Source organism: Nannospalax galili, unplaced genomic scaffold (assembly GCF_000622305.1).
Source record: "Nannospalax galili isolate Female #2095 unplaced genomic scaffold, S.galili_v1.0 scaffold870, whole genome shotgun sequence".
In the NCBI taxonomy this organism is placed as follows: Eukaryota; Metazoa; Chordata; class Mammalia; order Rodentia; family Spalacidae; genus Nannospalax; species Nannospalax galili.
Window position 1 is genome coordinate 1744640 of NW_008329130.1, and position 16221 is coordinate 1760860.

General features: G+C 50.4%; 1 protein-coding gene across 8 annotated transcripts in view; it reads left to right on the top strand.

Annotated features, from left to right (window-relative positions):
• The first annotated feature begins 7201 nt into the window (after positions 1-7201).
• Positions 7202-16221, top strand: part of LOC103733222 (beta-catenin-interacting protein 1) — a 150413-nt gene continuing 141393 nt past the window's right edge. For 6 of the 8 annotated variants that reach the window (XM_029562938.1, XM_029562945.1, XM_029562955.1 and 3 more), the window contains exons 1-3: positions 7202-7288; positions 12929-13049; positions 13650-13740. In XM_029562938.1, coding sequence (XP_029418798.1) covers positions 12954-13049; positions 13650-13740 — 187 coding nt within the window. In that variant the 5' untranslated portion in view covers positions 7202-7288; positions 12929-12953. Of the gene's footprint in view, positions 7289-8619; positions 8725-12928; positions 13050-13649; positions 13741-16221 lie in introns of all 8 variants that reach the window. The other 2 variants (XM_029562939.1, XM_008831875.3) reach the window with 2 other exon arrangements.

Below are 16221 nucleotides of genomic sequence, written 5' to 3' on the forward strand. Positions count from 1 at the left end.
AATAATAATAAATATTTAAAAAGCAGGATGTTTTCCAACAAAACCACCACAATGTAAGCATCACACTCACCATGTTTAACATTGACACAGTACTCTTGTCTATTCTGTGTTCCCTGGGTGCCCAGTAACGTCCTTTATGGCTCCCTCCCTGCCGCCCTGGCTCCCATGAAGGACCGTCCACTGCTCTGCTGCCTTATCTTCTGATTGATCTCTGGTTGGTGGTAGATTGGACTCTGATTTCTTTTCCTGTCATTTCAATTAAAATAGATAATGCTCCTGTCACCCTCAGCCCCGTGGGGCTCATAGAATGCAGCTCAAAGCAAAGACTTGAATCCAGGCTCTGTCATGGATTCTGTTCACAGCCTTGGGCAGATGACTTAGCTTCTCTGAAACTCCATTGCCTCATCTATAAAATGGGAATAGTTCCTACCTTGCAGGCTTGTGAAGACTAAAACAAGACAATGCATGGAACATGGCTGATTCGTGCTGGCACTGGAAAATTCCCCAGCCACCATCACAATTATCACTGTTCTGAGCATGGTCTGGCTTCATACAGCAGGAAGGAACGGGGAGCAGGCTTGAATTTAGGTTGGCATCTTTGAGACAAATTCCTAATCCCAAGCTCAACCCCCAAGAATGGCCCCGCACCCTGCAAGCTGTGTGACTTGCCCAAACTGCCCTGAGGAGCCAGGTTGTTACAGGCTAATTACTGAGAATGGAGCCAGTGGAATTTCTGTGGTGCCCCTGTTTGTTATGTCACTAGAGAACCTGAGTTGCCCCCTGGTGTGGGAATCTAGCAGCAGCTACATCTCAGGCCTCAGACCTGCTTCCCTCTCCCTAGCTCAGCACAGTTTTATTGATTTACTTACATACTGGAAAGAAACAGGAGCCCAAACGATCTGGGTTCCATCCTGATCTGGGTGGACAAGCTAAGTAGGCAGGCACAAGAGCCATGTGTTCTTGCCATGCCTATGTGGTCATGATGGAGATTGGAGGGTTGGTGGTGGCGGAGGTGGAATGATTTGCTTATTTGCAATTGGGTAAAGTACATGGAAAATGGCTAGCCAGAGTCCCTGCTTTGCCCACATTTAATGCAGCTTTTTCAACTAGGCACGATTTTGCCTCCTAGGGGACATGATTTTGATTGTCAGCACCTGGAGAAGAGACAGTGCCAGCTTCTAGTGGGTAGAGGACAGGATGCTGCTGATCAGCCTGTCTTTCACATGCCATCCTGCTATAAGGAACCAGCAGGTTAACATCCACAGGGTGAGGCTGAGAGACTGCTGTGAAGCCTCCCAGTGATGGGGCATGTAGCCGGAGAGAGCCCCGACCTCCAGTTCTTCCTCCTTTACGTTCCTTTGAACCAGCTGGGGCCTGGTGGGTGACTTTGGAAGGAGAACCGAGGGAAAGAAGCTAGGGGATTTTAAACCTTTGGACTTTGAAAAACAGACTACACTTATTTATTCATGTGTGTACACACGAACGCCATAGCTCCTGTATGGAGGTCAGAGGACAGTTTGAAGGAGTCAGTTCTCTCCTACTGTCTGGGTTCTGGAAATTAAATTCATGTTGTCAGACTTGGCAGCAAGCACCTTTATACACTGAGCCATCTCACTAGTTCCCTTTTTTTTGTGGGGGCAGGTATGTATGATTCTGGGGATTGAAACTAGGACCTCATATGTGCTAAACAAGCACTCTACAACTGAGCTCCAGTAGTGCCCTTTGTTTCTTCCTCTGCTTTTTCCATTTTTTGAGACAGGGCCTCATGTAGCCTCAACTGGCCTCAGTCTCACTATGTTGCTGAGGCTGACAGCTGACTGTACCTCTGATACCCTTCTATCTCCCAAGTGCTGGGACTATAGGTGTGTGCTACCATAGTGGCCCAACTCCCCAGCCCCTTCTTTAAAAACTTGAGGGGGGTGTTGTTGATGTTGTTGTTTTGAGACAGGGTTCCCTGTCACTGAGCTGGCATGGAACTCACTCTGTAGACCAGACTGGCTTGGGAGATCTGCCTGCCTTGCCTCCTGATTGTTGGGATTAAAGGTGTGTCCCATGCCCTGGCCCCTGCTTTTTTTTTTTTTTTTTTTTTTTTTTTTTTTTTTTTTTTAAATCTTGAGATCTTACCCCTTGCTAGAATGCCCATTGTAGTCTTTTGAACTAGTTCTTGTCACCAGTACATGCAGGTGCACATCTGATGGAATGAACACATCCCCAAAGTCACACACTGGTGTCAGGTACCAGGGTACTGTTGCATATGCAGGAACTGCGAGCTCTAGTGCCTCCTCCCCTGGTGGCCAAGCAGTCAGTGACAGAGCCCTGCACTGACCTGGCACAAAGCGCACACTCTCTTCCCCCTCCATGCGTGTTTGGCCTCATGGGTGTTGATTATGTACTATTTTGGGTATCTCTTTTTGCTTTATCCTTGTTCTGTGCCCGTTTCCATGTGTCACATAGAGGCAGAAAGACTCCCCTGGACTCACTTCCTTTCACCCCATGCAGGCGGACCAAGGGCTCTGCTTTATTCACACCTTCCTCAGGGCTCCTCAGGCAGCAGACTGAAGTGATGACCAGCAACCTTGGCTCACATACCCTTTCCTGGAGACTGCATGCAAGAGAGGAACTTTCAGCAGTCAGTCTGTCCCCTTTTAGTTCCTGATTTGTGGTTGGAGGCTAGGGCCTTGGAGCCACAGTGGTCAGGGCCTGGGCATCCTCCCTCCAGGCTATGCTGTGGTGCTGTCCTTTCCTTCTAGTCCCCAGCCCCAGGGCTGGCTCTGCCCTGAAGAAAGGCCCCAGGTCCTTGGAGGCTAATCTCTACCTTCCTGTTTCTGGCTAAGGACTTCACTTGGAACAATTCTCAGGAGAGGGCCTTTGTATTCACTTAGGAAGTCCTCCCTTGCAAACTAGTCACCTCAGCAGCTGTGTGTGTGTGTGTGTGTGTGTGTGTGTTTGTGTGCGCGCGCCTGCATGTGATCTGTCCAGGCCCAGCTCAAGGGAATCATGCCTGTAGGTAGTCTCTCTTCTCTGTACCGTTCCTTTTCTTTTCCTTTGTGATGTGATTTTACCCTTCAGCATTTGCACCCCTCCCTACTTCCTTTGTTTTACTTTTTTTTTTTTTTTTTTTTTGAGCCAGGGTTTCCTTTTTAGCCCCAGCTAGCCTGGGACTTACTATATAGCCCAGGCTGGCCTTGACTTCGCAGAGATCCACCTGCCTCTGCCTCCTGAGTGCTGGGATTAAAGGTGTGTGCTGCCACGCCTGGTCTTTATTTTTTTATTTTGATTTATTTTGATTTTATGTGTGTGTTTTGCCTGCATAAGTTTGTAAGTGCACCTGTGTCATGCAATGCCTGTGGAGGCCAGAAGAGGGCATTGGATCATCTTGAACTGAAGTTACAGGTGGTTGTTGGCTACCATGTGGGTGCTGGGAATCCAACCCCAGATCTCTGGAAGAGCAGACAGTGCTCTTAACAGCTGAGCTATCTCTCCAGCCCTATTTATTTATTAAGTTTGCTTATTTCTTTTTTTGAGATAGGGTCTCATATAGCTTAGGCTTACCCAAGTATCTGAGGATGAGCTTGAACTCCTGATCTTCCTGTGTCCACTTCCCAGGTGCTGAGATTATAGCCTTGTGTCACCTGGCTCTATTGTCTCATTTAGGCTGTAGGGGATGGTGGCCTTGAGACTCTCTCCTTACCAGCAGCTGATTCCACCTTGAGGTCACAGACAAGGCTCAGGCCAGTCATGAGCAAACAGTACAGGATTATGGGCGGCCACCATGCAGGAGAGGAATCAGACTGGTGCAAGGACAAGACTGTCCCTTCCCTGCCCCTTAGAGGGACAGACAGGTGGCAGGCAGCACCAGTGCTGAGTGAATGCTGAGTTTGGGAGGGGATCTGTGAGCCAGAGGCTGACAGAGGAAGCAGAGGACCTTCCATTCAAGGAAGAGGCAGGCATATCTGCTCTGGCCTGTGTGTGCTAGTGCTGGCTAATGCTGGCAAGAAACTGGCATTATCTTAGTAGCCTTGGCTGCTTCAGCTGGGATGGGGCAGGGGGCGGGGGCGCTCATTAGTAATGGCTGGGTTAATGAGTGCTGTGATAGAGACAGGCCTGAGAGCAGTGGGGCCCCGCTGAGGCATGGAGGGGGGCATGGCAGAGCATATTTATCCTCTCTGGCCTATGTGTCCCTGTCGTCCGTCTGCCCCCACCCCCACCCCCACCCCCAGTGCAGGGTCTTTTCCTGGAGTGCTTCACCTCCCCTCTCTTGCTTATACTCAGACTTCTCCCTAGGTCACTTAGACTCCTCTTTGCTTGGAAGGCCACTCTGCTCACTCACCTCCGGGCCAGGGCATGATGCCCTGTGGCAGGCTGAACTGTTCAGCCAAAGGACCCACAAACCTTGAGCTTGTTCCTTCCTGTCCCCTGCCCTTCTGTGTGTCCTGCTGCAACCCAGGCCTTCCTGTGCCTTCTTCTCTCACCTCTCCAGGCATCTGATTGACAAGGCTCCTCCTTCCTAAAGGCCCCATTCTTGCCCCAGAACCACCAGGAGGCCCTGATGTCTCCCAGACCCAATTGGCCACCATGTCTCTGGTTCATGTCTTTGGAGATAGAAGCTCATTGTGGTGCCCGTCTTATCTAAAAGGAGAATCTGTGCCTGTCATCCCTCTGCCTCTGAGCCTCCATAGGCTTCTCAGTCCTACCTGTCCAGCCTGTCCCCGGGCTGTCACTGTGGCCCACACAGCAGTCTGACAGGTCAAGATCTCAGAGACATGTCCCCAGGGTGCCTTGTATTTATTTCTCTCTATGTCCTTTGTCACAGTGTCTGAGATGTATTGTCCTGAGTCTCTGTCCCTCATCATAAGTCAGTCCACCTTTGTATTCCCAATGCCTGCCCTACAGAAGATGCCAACTAATTGTTTAATCAATGTCTGCACCCTGTGCTTTCCTCTTCCTCTTCCAGAGAATTCCTCTTCATCTTTCAAGACCCCAGTCCAGTGACTTCTCTCCAGAGCGCTTGGCAGATAGTCCCAACCCTGTATTTTTCCAGAGCTGTGTCACCTGCATGCTTTGTCACCTGTTGCCTTGGGTTAAAGCCCTAGGTCATCTCTTCCCTTGCTTCTGTGTTTCTGGGGGCTTGGGAAGGGGGAGGCAGCACACGGCACAGTCTGATCTGTAGTTGGCATTCTGGAATCCTTGTGGCTCATTATGGAATCTCATCTGTGCTGATTGCTATGTGCAGGGAGATTTCCTCAGCCATTTGGTCATCTCTGGCAGAGAGGCTCCTTGTGTTAGCCCTGCTTCTGAGTCTCCACTGCCTGAGCTTGGCGTGGCCTGTGAGGTCCTTCAGCAGCTTGATAATCTTCTTGAGTTCAGGTAGTGGTCTGTGTAAGGCTGTGGGGCCCTTGGTAGTTTGGGAGGCACCTTGACCCTTTTCATTTTGAATTAGCCATATAATTTATGAGGTGCAGTGTAGGTGCAATTTATTTTTTAAATTATTACAAATTTCAAGGTGGAACTATAGGGGCATTGAAGGTCAATGGTAGAGTTGGCTTAGCACCCATGAGGCCCTGGGTTTGATCCCTAACACACACACACACACACACACACACACACACACACACACACACACACATGCACACACACACACAGACACAGACACACACACACTTGGTTAAGAACACTCACTGGTTGTTCTTGCAGAAGACCTGGGCTCGAATCCCAGCACCCACATGGCAGCTAACAATTGTCCATAACTCCAGTTCCAGGGGATTCGACAGCGTCTCTGTCCTCCATGGGAATTGCACAACACGGGTGCACTTACCTACATGCAGGCAATACACGTATACACATAAAATAAAAATAACAAAAAAAATTTTTAAGTTAAAGAAAATAAGAATTTTGGTGGGGCATTGTGACGCACACCTTTAATCCCAGCACTCAGGAAGCAGAGGCAGGCAGTGGGAGGGTGGGAGGGAGGGGAATGGGTAAGGGGGAGAGAGGCAGGCAATAAGCCCTTGCCATTGTGCAGCCCCCAGCCCATGTAGCTACCCGAGGCAGAGGCTCGGGCTCCTTCTTACCTGTAGTGAAATGAAGTGCACAGGACTATGACTAGCCTTGGGCTACACAGCCTGTCAGTGACAACTGACTGAAAACAGAATCTAGCCCCTGGAGTAGGCACACTGTCTGACACTGGGCCAGGCCAAGGCATCATGCACCTCAGTTCCCTTCTCTGTAGACTAGGGCTGTTGGCCTGATTATAGCAAAGCAGATCATTGCTGGGCAGCTCTTCCCTTCTGATACATTCACTTAAAGCCACAAACACAAAGTTCTCTTCTCTTCCTTGAAGGTCCTGAGCCCTGTGGACAGGAAGGATAATTAGTGACCATGGTAGTTGAAGAAATGAAAGTCCCTCAGAAGTAGGAGGAGGTTCCCTTTTCATGTCTTTTTGAAGGAATGTGGAGACTTGGGTGGAAAGTTCCCCAGGGTTCCTTGGTATTTCAGCACTTTGATATCTGGAGGAAGAAGAGAGCAATTAATTGCTATAAATGGCTTGTTCCTATAGGGTTCCTTTGGTGGTGGGGTGATGGTGAGGCCATCCGTCCCACGCCAGCCCCTCGATGAAGGGACCCACACAACAGACTTAGAGGCTCAAAGCAGTGCCTGACTTGAGGGGAAGCTGTTGAAATCCCACTGTGTGGGGCTGGAGTACAAGTTCAGTGGATAAGAGTGTGTCTGAGCTCATTGAAGTTTGCACAGACAGCTTCAGGTTGTCCGCTGTGCACTTAGATGGACATACTTGACCCACACAGAAGGCAGAGTATGAGGGACGAGGCTCTGTGCCTAAGGTGTTTGGTGGGTGGGAAGTCATCTCGTGCAGATTCAGGGGCTTGCCCATCAGCTGTCACAGTGAGTCATTCAGGTCTAGTGTCTCTGGAATGAGGTGACTAGCCCAGGGGAGGAGGTGTGTGCTGTGTGGAGCAGGCAAGCCTGGTGCACAGTCAGCACCCTGTCTCAGAGATGTTGGAGCAGGTTCCCTGGGCTTACTTGACACACAGGTATTTCTGGACTGTGACAAAATCTGTGGTCACAGGCTTCCTGCCAGCGGTCCTGTTCTCTCGGCATGGGGTGGCGTGGGGTGTGTGCACCAGGTCCCACTGGGAGCCATTGGGCCTCCTGGCTCCTCCCATGACCGTGTTCTGTGTTTCTACAGGGCGGCACCTTCCTATTTCTCCCTGACTGCAGCCTCCCCTTACAGTTGAGCATCTGTTTGCCTGAAGTTAATTTCCAGAAGCAGGTAAGGATCTGAGGGGAAGGCCTTGTGGTGTGGCCATGGGATAGTGCTGTGGGGGTGGGGGTGGTCTTGAGACCAGGCTGGATAAACATCAAGTTAGCCCTTCTCACTACCTTTCTCCACGGTCCTTCAAGATGCTCATCTCTTCCAATATGGGAGTTATTTTTCTTTCTTATCTTTTTTTTGTTTCTACAATGTAGGAATTTAGTATTGTGTGTGTGTGCGCACACACGCATAATACATATATATGAGGGCTGTGTATGTGACTTGCTGAATATGTGGAGTTGGTTCTCTCCTTCTACCCTTACGTGGATTCTGGGGATTGAATTTGGGTCACCAGGCTTTACCCAAGGTAGAGGGTCTCATTTTATAACCCAGGCTAACTTGAGACTCACCATAGCCCAGGGTAGCCTCGAGCTATAGGGAAGCCTCCATGCTCATCTCCGTGATGTGTGGTTTTTGTTTTGTTTTGTTTTAATACTTTGATTATTATTTTCATTTTGTGTGTATGAGTGGATTAGATGTATGTAGATAGGTGCACCCATTTTGTGCAATGTCCACAGAAGTCAGAAGAGGGTGTCGGATTCCCTGGAACTGGAGTTATAGACAGTTGTTAGCTGTCATGTGGGTCCTGGAAACTGAATTCAGGTCCTCTGCAAGAGCAGCAAATGCTCTTAACCATTAAGCCATTTCTTCAGCCCCATTGGTTTGGTTTTTTGACATAGAGTCTTATATAGCTCTGGCTAGCCCAGAACTTACTATGTAGACCAGGCTGACTTCAAACTGTGACATCTCCTGCTTCTGCTTCCCAAGTGCAGGGATTGCAGGTGTGAACCATCACATCTGGCTTCCCATTTAATGTGTTTTAAAATGTGCAAAATGGAGCCAGGCGTGGTGGCACACACCCGTAGTCCCAGCACTTGGGAGGCAGAGGCAGGTGGATCTCTGTGAGTTCAAGGCCAGCCTGGTCTACATAGTGAGTTCCAGGACAGCTGGGGCTACAGGGAGACCCTGTCTCAAAAAGACAAAAAAAAAAAATGTGCAAAATGAAAGACAAATGCTACAACCTTGAGATCAGAGGTCCTGAGGAACACCCCCGCTTCCCCCCATGTCATGGTCCAGCCTGAGCTTATTTGCTATTTTTCTGGCAGATGGAAGACCCCAGTGGGTAGAAACTGACATTTTATGTTTATAAATGTGTGTATCCAGAATTAGCTTCAGGTTTATAAATAAAATGGGTGCCAAGTGGCTCTGTCTGCATTCAGGGTCACTCTCTCCAGTCAAAGGGAGACCAGCTTTTCAAGCTCCTTATCAGCATTGGTTGCATTTCACAGGTGGAGACCCACAAGGGCAGCCTGGCCTCCCAGCCTCTGACCACTGCATGTCTCGTTCTTGGCTTGTCTGCCTGCAGTCTCTCCTGATCCTCCTAGAGATCACAGGTTGGTCCGTGTCAGGTCCATGCAGAGGCTGGGTGGAAGTGAGGCCTCGGTGTCCCTGACATCTTCCCGAGACTGCAGCACACATCTCAGGCCGAGCCCCATGCTCCCTCCCTGCATGGATTTTTCACAGTGGTTGGGAGCCACTTTTCAATGTCCTTTTCTGACCAGCCAAGTTTTCTGCAACAGAAAGGCAGGCTCAGAATCACCAACTCTGGGGTGTGTGTGTGTGTGTGTGTGTGTGTGTGTGTGTGTGTGTGTGTGTGGTGGGAGTCTGAGTACATGCTTTGGTAAATATATTGAATGTATGAGTCTTCATATTTGTATTTGCTCCATCAGATGGACTTCTCTGGCATGGCACCCGTGTTATTCATAACGTGGTTTATTACCACACAATGCATGTTATACGTAACATGTGGCCTAGTACCACATAGCATGCAACCGCAGACCTCCCCATTGATTTACATAACTGACAGCTACCTGATGTTTCTTCCCATTTTCCTGTTTCTGGCTTACCTCTGACCAGGTGACTAACACTGAGGAACAGGGAAGCACTGCCCTGTCTTTAGGGAAGGGAGATGTGTGGAGAGAGCCGTTGCCGTTTCTGAGATGCATCATTGCTTTGATTCTTAGATTTAAGATTAGATGAATAATTAGTGTCTAAATTAATTGCAGTTTGAGCTTATGTAATTTAAGCTCATTTAATGGGGCCCAGTTCTCTACAGGGGGAAATGGGAATTCTCCAGTGAGGTTAATGCAGTGCTTGACAGAATTGTGATGAAAATTTAATAACTTCACTTAGATAGGCAGTGAACCCAAACATACTATAATATGCTGGAGGCACACCAGCAGCCATTTGTCTGTGTTGTTTGGTATGATTATGATTTATTCTCTTCAATTATTAATTTCGTCACATTGACACCCTTACTGTGGATTAGGACAGAGTCATATCAATCAGCCAAGATGTTTTCTAGAGCATTTGGCCCGGAGTGTGAAAGGCAGGGCCCTATGCTCCACATTCTGCCCCAGATCCAGCCCTGGGTGTTCCTTTCTGTCAGGCAATAGGGCAGAGTCAGCTCAAAGCAGAGCTTTAAAAACACTAGAGCTAATGAGATGGCTCAGCAGCTTCTGGTACTTGCCACCAAGTCTTACAACCTGAGTTCAGTCTCTAGGACCACAAGGTAAAAGGAGAGAACCAACTCCCACAAGTTAAATAAATACACAAATAAATATAAAAAAATACTGGATGATGAGAATTTTTTAGAAATGCCAGATCAGGGGCTGGAGAGATGGTGCAGCTGTTAAAGGCTAAAAACAAACAAACAAAAAAAACCCCAAAAACAAAAACATGAAAGATTTGGTTTCCAGAAATGCCAGCTCAGGAATTTGCTGAAGCTTAGGAAACAGCCTGTGCTAGGCAAGTGTGTTGAAGTGAGAGTAACCTGGCACCAGAGGTCCAGTGGAGCCATACAAATGTGACTCCCAGAAATCACAGCATAAGGCGGCCCCAGTGACATCAAGGTCGCAGCAGCCAAGAGGAGGAGGTGACACCAGCTTCTGGGGTGTGAAAGAGCCAGGTTGTTTGTAGACAGAGTTCTGAAAGGTAGGCCCCATGTTAACTGACTGCAAGATACAGATCAGGTGTTTCTCCAGTGAGTACCTACTGCTTCTTTTAAAAAGGAGAGGGGTCCTAGGGATGTGACAGTCCTAACCAGATCATGTGCAGTTCTGATTCACAGATGGTTCATCTGCTCTCTGAAGGAATCAAGGAATCACTCTGTCTTCCCCATGACCTAGGGTGGTTGGAGTGTGGTTTGTGAGAGTGAGTTTGGAATAAGGCAGCCCTAGAAGGACTATGTGAGGATTCCAGGTGGTTAAGAGATCAGCAGCCTGGAAGGACCCTTTGTGTGTGGCGGCACCTAGTGGCCGGTCCCTTGTAACCCATGTGCCTTTCACTAAGGGAGGGCAGACTGAAAACCCCTGGGCACAGGACAGAATTGGAAGAGTTTTGCTTATGAGACCGCTGACTCCCAGTTCGAGGGCTTCCTGGAACACTTCCGACGTCCCCCGGAGGGCACATTGGCCCAGAGCACACTGGGTACTTTGGATGTGAGAGTCCTCTGGGAAAGCTAAAGTTGGTTGTGGGACACAGGGTTAGTACTTCAGTCTCTTAACACAATGACATTTGGTTCTAAATCGGTGGGGGGGGGGCGGAGCTCGGATACTGAAGATGGCTTCCTGATTCCATTCAGCTAGTGGCAGGACTTATTAAGTGCCTGCTGTATGCCAAAGTCCCGGAGGACCGAGGCAAGCAAAGCAGACTTAGCCCTGGACGTCCAGCAGGCCAGGGAAGAGACAGTAAGCCGATGCTCCAACAGGACACTCAGAAAATTAGGACAGTGAGACAGGGCTACGTGACCAGGAGGGACGGGGGTGGAGCACAGGACTGGCTCCTGCCTCACTGTCAGATGCTTCCATGGAAAGGTGTCTTTAGGCTGGGATGAGGCTAGTTGCAGGCCAAGGGGATATGCAGCGCAGAGACTGCCCAGCAAGGTGGGCTGCAGCAGGGACAGGGCTGTGCTGTCCCAGGCCTTGCAGGGAAACGGCCAGAACTGTGCAGTATATTCTCAGGTAGCATCAGGCAGGGGTGGGGCCAGCCCTGATCTATTTATTCTAGTCACTCTGTAGGGGAAAGGACAGTGGAAGAGATGAGGGAATCATGAGGCCGTGACCACAGGGTAGTTCAGATGGAAGCCTCAGGGAAAAGATGTAGGCCACACCCTCCATGCTCATGACCCAGGGCAGAGCTCACACCATGAGGCCATGTGAGGCCCTTCCGCAGAAGGCATGAACTGGAGGGAGAATGGATCAATCTCAGCAGTGCTACTGCAAAACCTTCCTTTCCTGCTCAGCTCTGCGGGAAGTGCAGGCTGTCCTCGGGCTGGCATGCATCCAGGAGCCTGTGTTCTAGGCCCCTGTGCCTTACCCCAGCCGTGAGTTGGTTCTTAAGCCGATTTCTGAGCCCTTTTCTGAGGAGGAGTTGGAAGGGAGCAGAACACAGAGGAAAGGAATCTGGACTCTGGGCCTTCAAGGGTGGTTACAAAGGCTCTGGAAGAAGTCCTCTGGAAGAAGAAGTCTTGTGCTATGTCTAGCGTACAGATGTGACATCAGCCCCAGCTGGGCAAGTTTTTAGCCTCTTGTGTGGGCTTTTAGGGCGAGGGCTCCATTAGCCTTTAGGCAGATGAGCAGATGACAAGTACCTGCTGGGAGCTGCTGCCCAGGCCCTGGCACATACCTGGATACCCCCTTGGCATGGAGTGTTGCCCTGTCCAGGAGATCCCCTGTCCAGGGCTCATGGGCCACTGAGGGTGGATGGTATGAGGAGTGTCTTTAGCCTGCCAGCCCGGTTCCCCTGTTCCCCGAGCGCAGCTCCTTGGCACCAGGGCTGCTGAGGCTCCACCCCACCAGCTGCTGCGTTATTTCTGACTTGTCCAGGAGTTCAAGTGTGTAACCCAAGCCCCTATATCCCTGCCTCCTCCTCCCACTCCTGGAGGAGGAGGCTCCAGGCTTCTCTCTCTGGGGCTGGCCACAGACCCGAGACACCTGGACACAGCCGCTGGCCTTCGCAGCTGTCTACAGGAGCCGCCCTCCAACAGGTGGGGTGGGTTTGTGAGGGTGGCACTGGCAGCCTTACTGGTGCCTCTACTCCATAGCACTGGTCCAGCCTCTCCCTGTCGAGGGACTCCTTGGAGCCTAGCCCTGGAGTTGGCCTCTTGAACTCAGCAGGGGCTTTTGCACAGGGTGCTGTCGCTGTGTCTGGAGGCTGGCACTGATCTCATGGATTCCCCAACCAACTGCCTCTGATAGGTCAGTTTTACTTCTTGCACCCATTGCTTGTGTTGAAGACGAAGAACTCTTGGAGCTTCATGCCCCACAGCTCCTGTGGCTCATCGCAGGAACCAGTCCCCTACAGCCTCTGCTCCGGAATAAGAACTACTCCATCAGGCTGGTTGGGCCTCAGGTCAGGGGAGGTACTGAGCAACTCCCCACCCCCTCCATGTCCTCTTCTGTGCTGTCAGAAATGAGGTCCCTTTTGGGCAGGGCCTACTCGAGAGAAAGATGTCAGAAAGGTGTCACCTACAGATGTCATTATTTGAGCGTGTTGTACCTTGAGCTTCTACCCATGGTACCTCTCCTTCCCTTTCAGGAATCCCCAAAGCTGGGCTGGGGGGATGAACCGCGAGGGAGCACCCGGGAAGAGTCCGGAGGAGATGTACATTCAGCAGAAGGTCCGCGTGCTGCTCATGCTGAGGAAGATGGGGTCAAATGTGAGTAACTGAAGGGTGTCAGGCAGTAGTGTACCTGCTACCTGAAGGAGGGTGGGGCGACTACAGTTACCTCCTGAGTCTCTAGGATGTGGGGAGAGGGCTGCTGGGCCAATAGATTATCTCTGTTGCCAGTTCAGACTCCCTAGGTGCAGAGCCCAGCATGTCCGGTTTTGGAGGCACTGCTGGAGCAGTCTTCCCACTCCACTGCTGAGTTTGGACCAGGAAAGAGGGAGTGGGATTTAACCTTCCTTTCTTTCCCCAATGACCACCAAGAGACTTCTCTCCCAGGGGGCAGGCAAGGGGCAGCTGGGCAGGATGGACGTTGCAGAGGGCAGCAGACACAGGGGCATCTTTTGAAAAGAAAGGAAGAGATTTGGAATTACCCATCAGCCATTAGACACCGATCTCAGACTCAAACTGAGTGGCAAGGCCCCAGTTTTCGGGGTGAGAGTCAGGTGTGGTTACTATGGAACCAAAGGGGTCAGATATCAGGAATAGAGGGCCAGGAACAGGGCACTAGTGGGATCAGGCAGGCCTGGGCGAGGGCCTTTTAGGGAACAGGTGTGTGCCACTCCTCACCTCAGTGCTCTTATCCTGTAGCTGACCGCCAGCGAGGAAGAGTTCCTGCGCACCTATGCGGGGGTAGTCAGCAGCCAGCTCAGCCAGCTGCCACAGCACTCCATCGACCAGGGTAAGTCAAGGGCCAGGCACCAGCCAAGCCCTTCCCAGAAGCACCACACAGTGGTTCTTTGCAAAGCTGAATGGGTGAACCAGGAATTTAGGGAAGAAGAGAGAGGCTGCTGTCCTCTCTTGTCCCCAGGCAGCCTTCTGTCTGGTCCCATCTCCTCCCTCAAGTGGGAGCCAAGGATCCAATAAAGTAGATGGTTGATCCATTTTTAGGCCTGGAAAGGGTGAGAAATAGAGGTGTCTGGGCAGGGGGGCTTGTCCATGTAACTTCAGAGGGTCTGGTTACTGCGTTTATTTAACTTTCACCCTGCCCACCCCTCTTTGTCCAGGGTCACTGAAGCTGCTCAGTGTTCTAGCACGGCGCTGTCCCTGTGGGGCACAGCCAAACAGTGGCTGGTGTGGTTCTGGCAGCGGACAGGATGGGATGGATGGCTGAGGCTCTAGATGTCTCTGTGCCTGAGGGAGTTCTGCCCTCCTCATAGGAATGAATCCCCCTTCACTTATTTCACAACAGAGGCTGTGCCCAGTGACCGAAACATCCTCTAACTGTAGACAACTGTTGTTTGCATTATTTCTAGTTATCAGGCAGTGATTGGAAGGAGTAATCATTGCCCTTGACCATACAGAGGGGTCCAGGGTCAAACCTGCAACCAAACTCTAGAGCAGCTCCTCACTGTCTCCTTACTTTACTAACTTGGCTGCTTATGAAGGCTCTCCTTGGCCTCTCTGACACTAGCCTGGCATTCTGAGCAGCATTGCCACACGGTCCTTTCCTGTCATTCTCTTCATGTGTTGTTGGGATTATTTGCCACAGATATTTTAGTGGCCCATCATGTGTCCAAGCAGGGGTGCCACTGTTTGCTGGGTTGGGAGGCTGCTGCGGAGGACAGCAGGTCTGGCATACCAGGCTGCCACCCTGGTTATCTGCAGATCTTGTGCTCCGCCCTGGTATAAGGGCTGATTCCCAAGCGCTGATGCTGACTATGGCCCAGCCAGCTCAGCCCAAATCTTCCAGGAAACATCTGGTAGCTCAGATAGTGACTTGGGATGGTGTACCTCATGCGCAGCCTGCCCAGGCATGCCTGTAAAGCGTGCTGCATGCTCACCAGTGCCACAGCCAAATATGTGCAGCCTACCCTGCCCTCCCACTGTCTCGTAGTGGAAGTCCTTTCTCTATTTCTGGTCTGGGTTTGTCTCTCCTGGCTCCCAGGCCAGGTCTACCTGAAAACCTAAGACTCGTGGATCCTAGGAGCTTACCTTTCTCCTCACATGATCATAAGTCACTGAGTTCTTAAGCCTCAGTGTGAGTGTCCTAGTGGAGTGCTCTTAATGCAAAGAGTCAAAAGAAGCTGGAGGACCATCAGAACACGCAGCATCCACCACATCCCCATTTACATTACTGCGTGTTATGTATATAGAAAAGAAAAGCTGGTGGGCTACACACATACATAGAAAATGTGTGGTATTGAGGCTGGGTCCCAGGGCCTTGTGCGTGCTAAGCTGCAGTCTACCACTGATCTGTACCCCTTTGTAGAAAATGCAGGTAAGTATAGGATTGCAGAAAGGGCTTTTACTCTCCAAGTTGTGGTGTTTTGTGTAGAACTAATTTTTTGACATTGTCCATATACTCTTTTGTAATAAAATTGTTTTGTGGTGCTGGGGATGAAACCCAGGACCTTGAACTTGCTAGGCAAGCACTCTACCCTCAAACTGTGTTCTAGCTTGGTTTCTGTTGCTATAATAAAACACTGACCAAAACTGAGTTGGGGAGGAAAGGGTTTATTTGGCTTACAGGTTATAGTCCACATTCAAGGGAAGCCAAGGCAGGGTTTCAAGCAGGAACCTGAGGGAAGGAACTGAAACAGAGACCATGGAGGAATGCTGGTTACTGGCTTGCTTCCCCTGGCCTGTGCTCAGCTTACTTTCTATATACCCCAGGACCACCTAGTCCTTCTCACAGTGGGCTGGACCCTCCCACATCAATGAGCAGTTAAAATGCCTCATAGACAAGGCCAGCCCAATGGAGGAAATTCTTCAATTGGGGTTTCATCTTCCCAGATGTGTTTACAGTTGAAGCTAATCGGCACAAGTTATATCACAGCCCTTATAAAGTTACACGAGGGCTGGAGAGATGGCTCAGCGGTGTAGAGCACTGACTGCTCTTGCAGAGGACCCCGGGGTCGATTCCTAGCACCCACATGACAGTTAAGAGCCATCCTTAACCCCAGTTCCAGGGGAATCCAGGGCCCTCTTCTCACCTCTGCAGCATTGCCTGATACAGGTGCACTCACATACATGCAGGCAATACACTCATACACATGGAATAAAAATAATAAATAAAATTTTTTTTTTAAGTTACATTGAGCCGGGCGTGGTGGCGCATGCCTTTAATCCCAGCACTTGGGAGGCAGAGGCAGGCGGATCTCTGTGAGTTCAAGGCCAGCCTGGTCTACATAGCGAGTTCCAGGACAGCTGGGGCTACAGG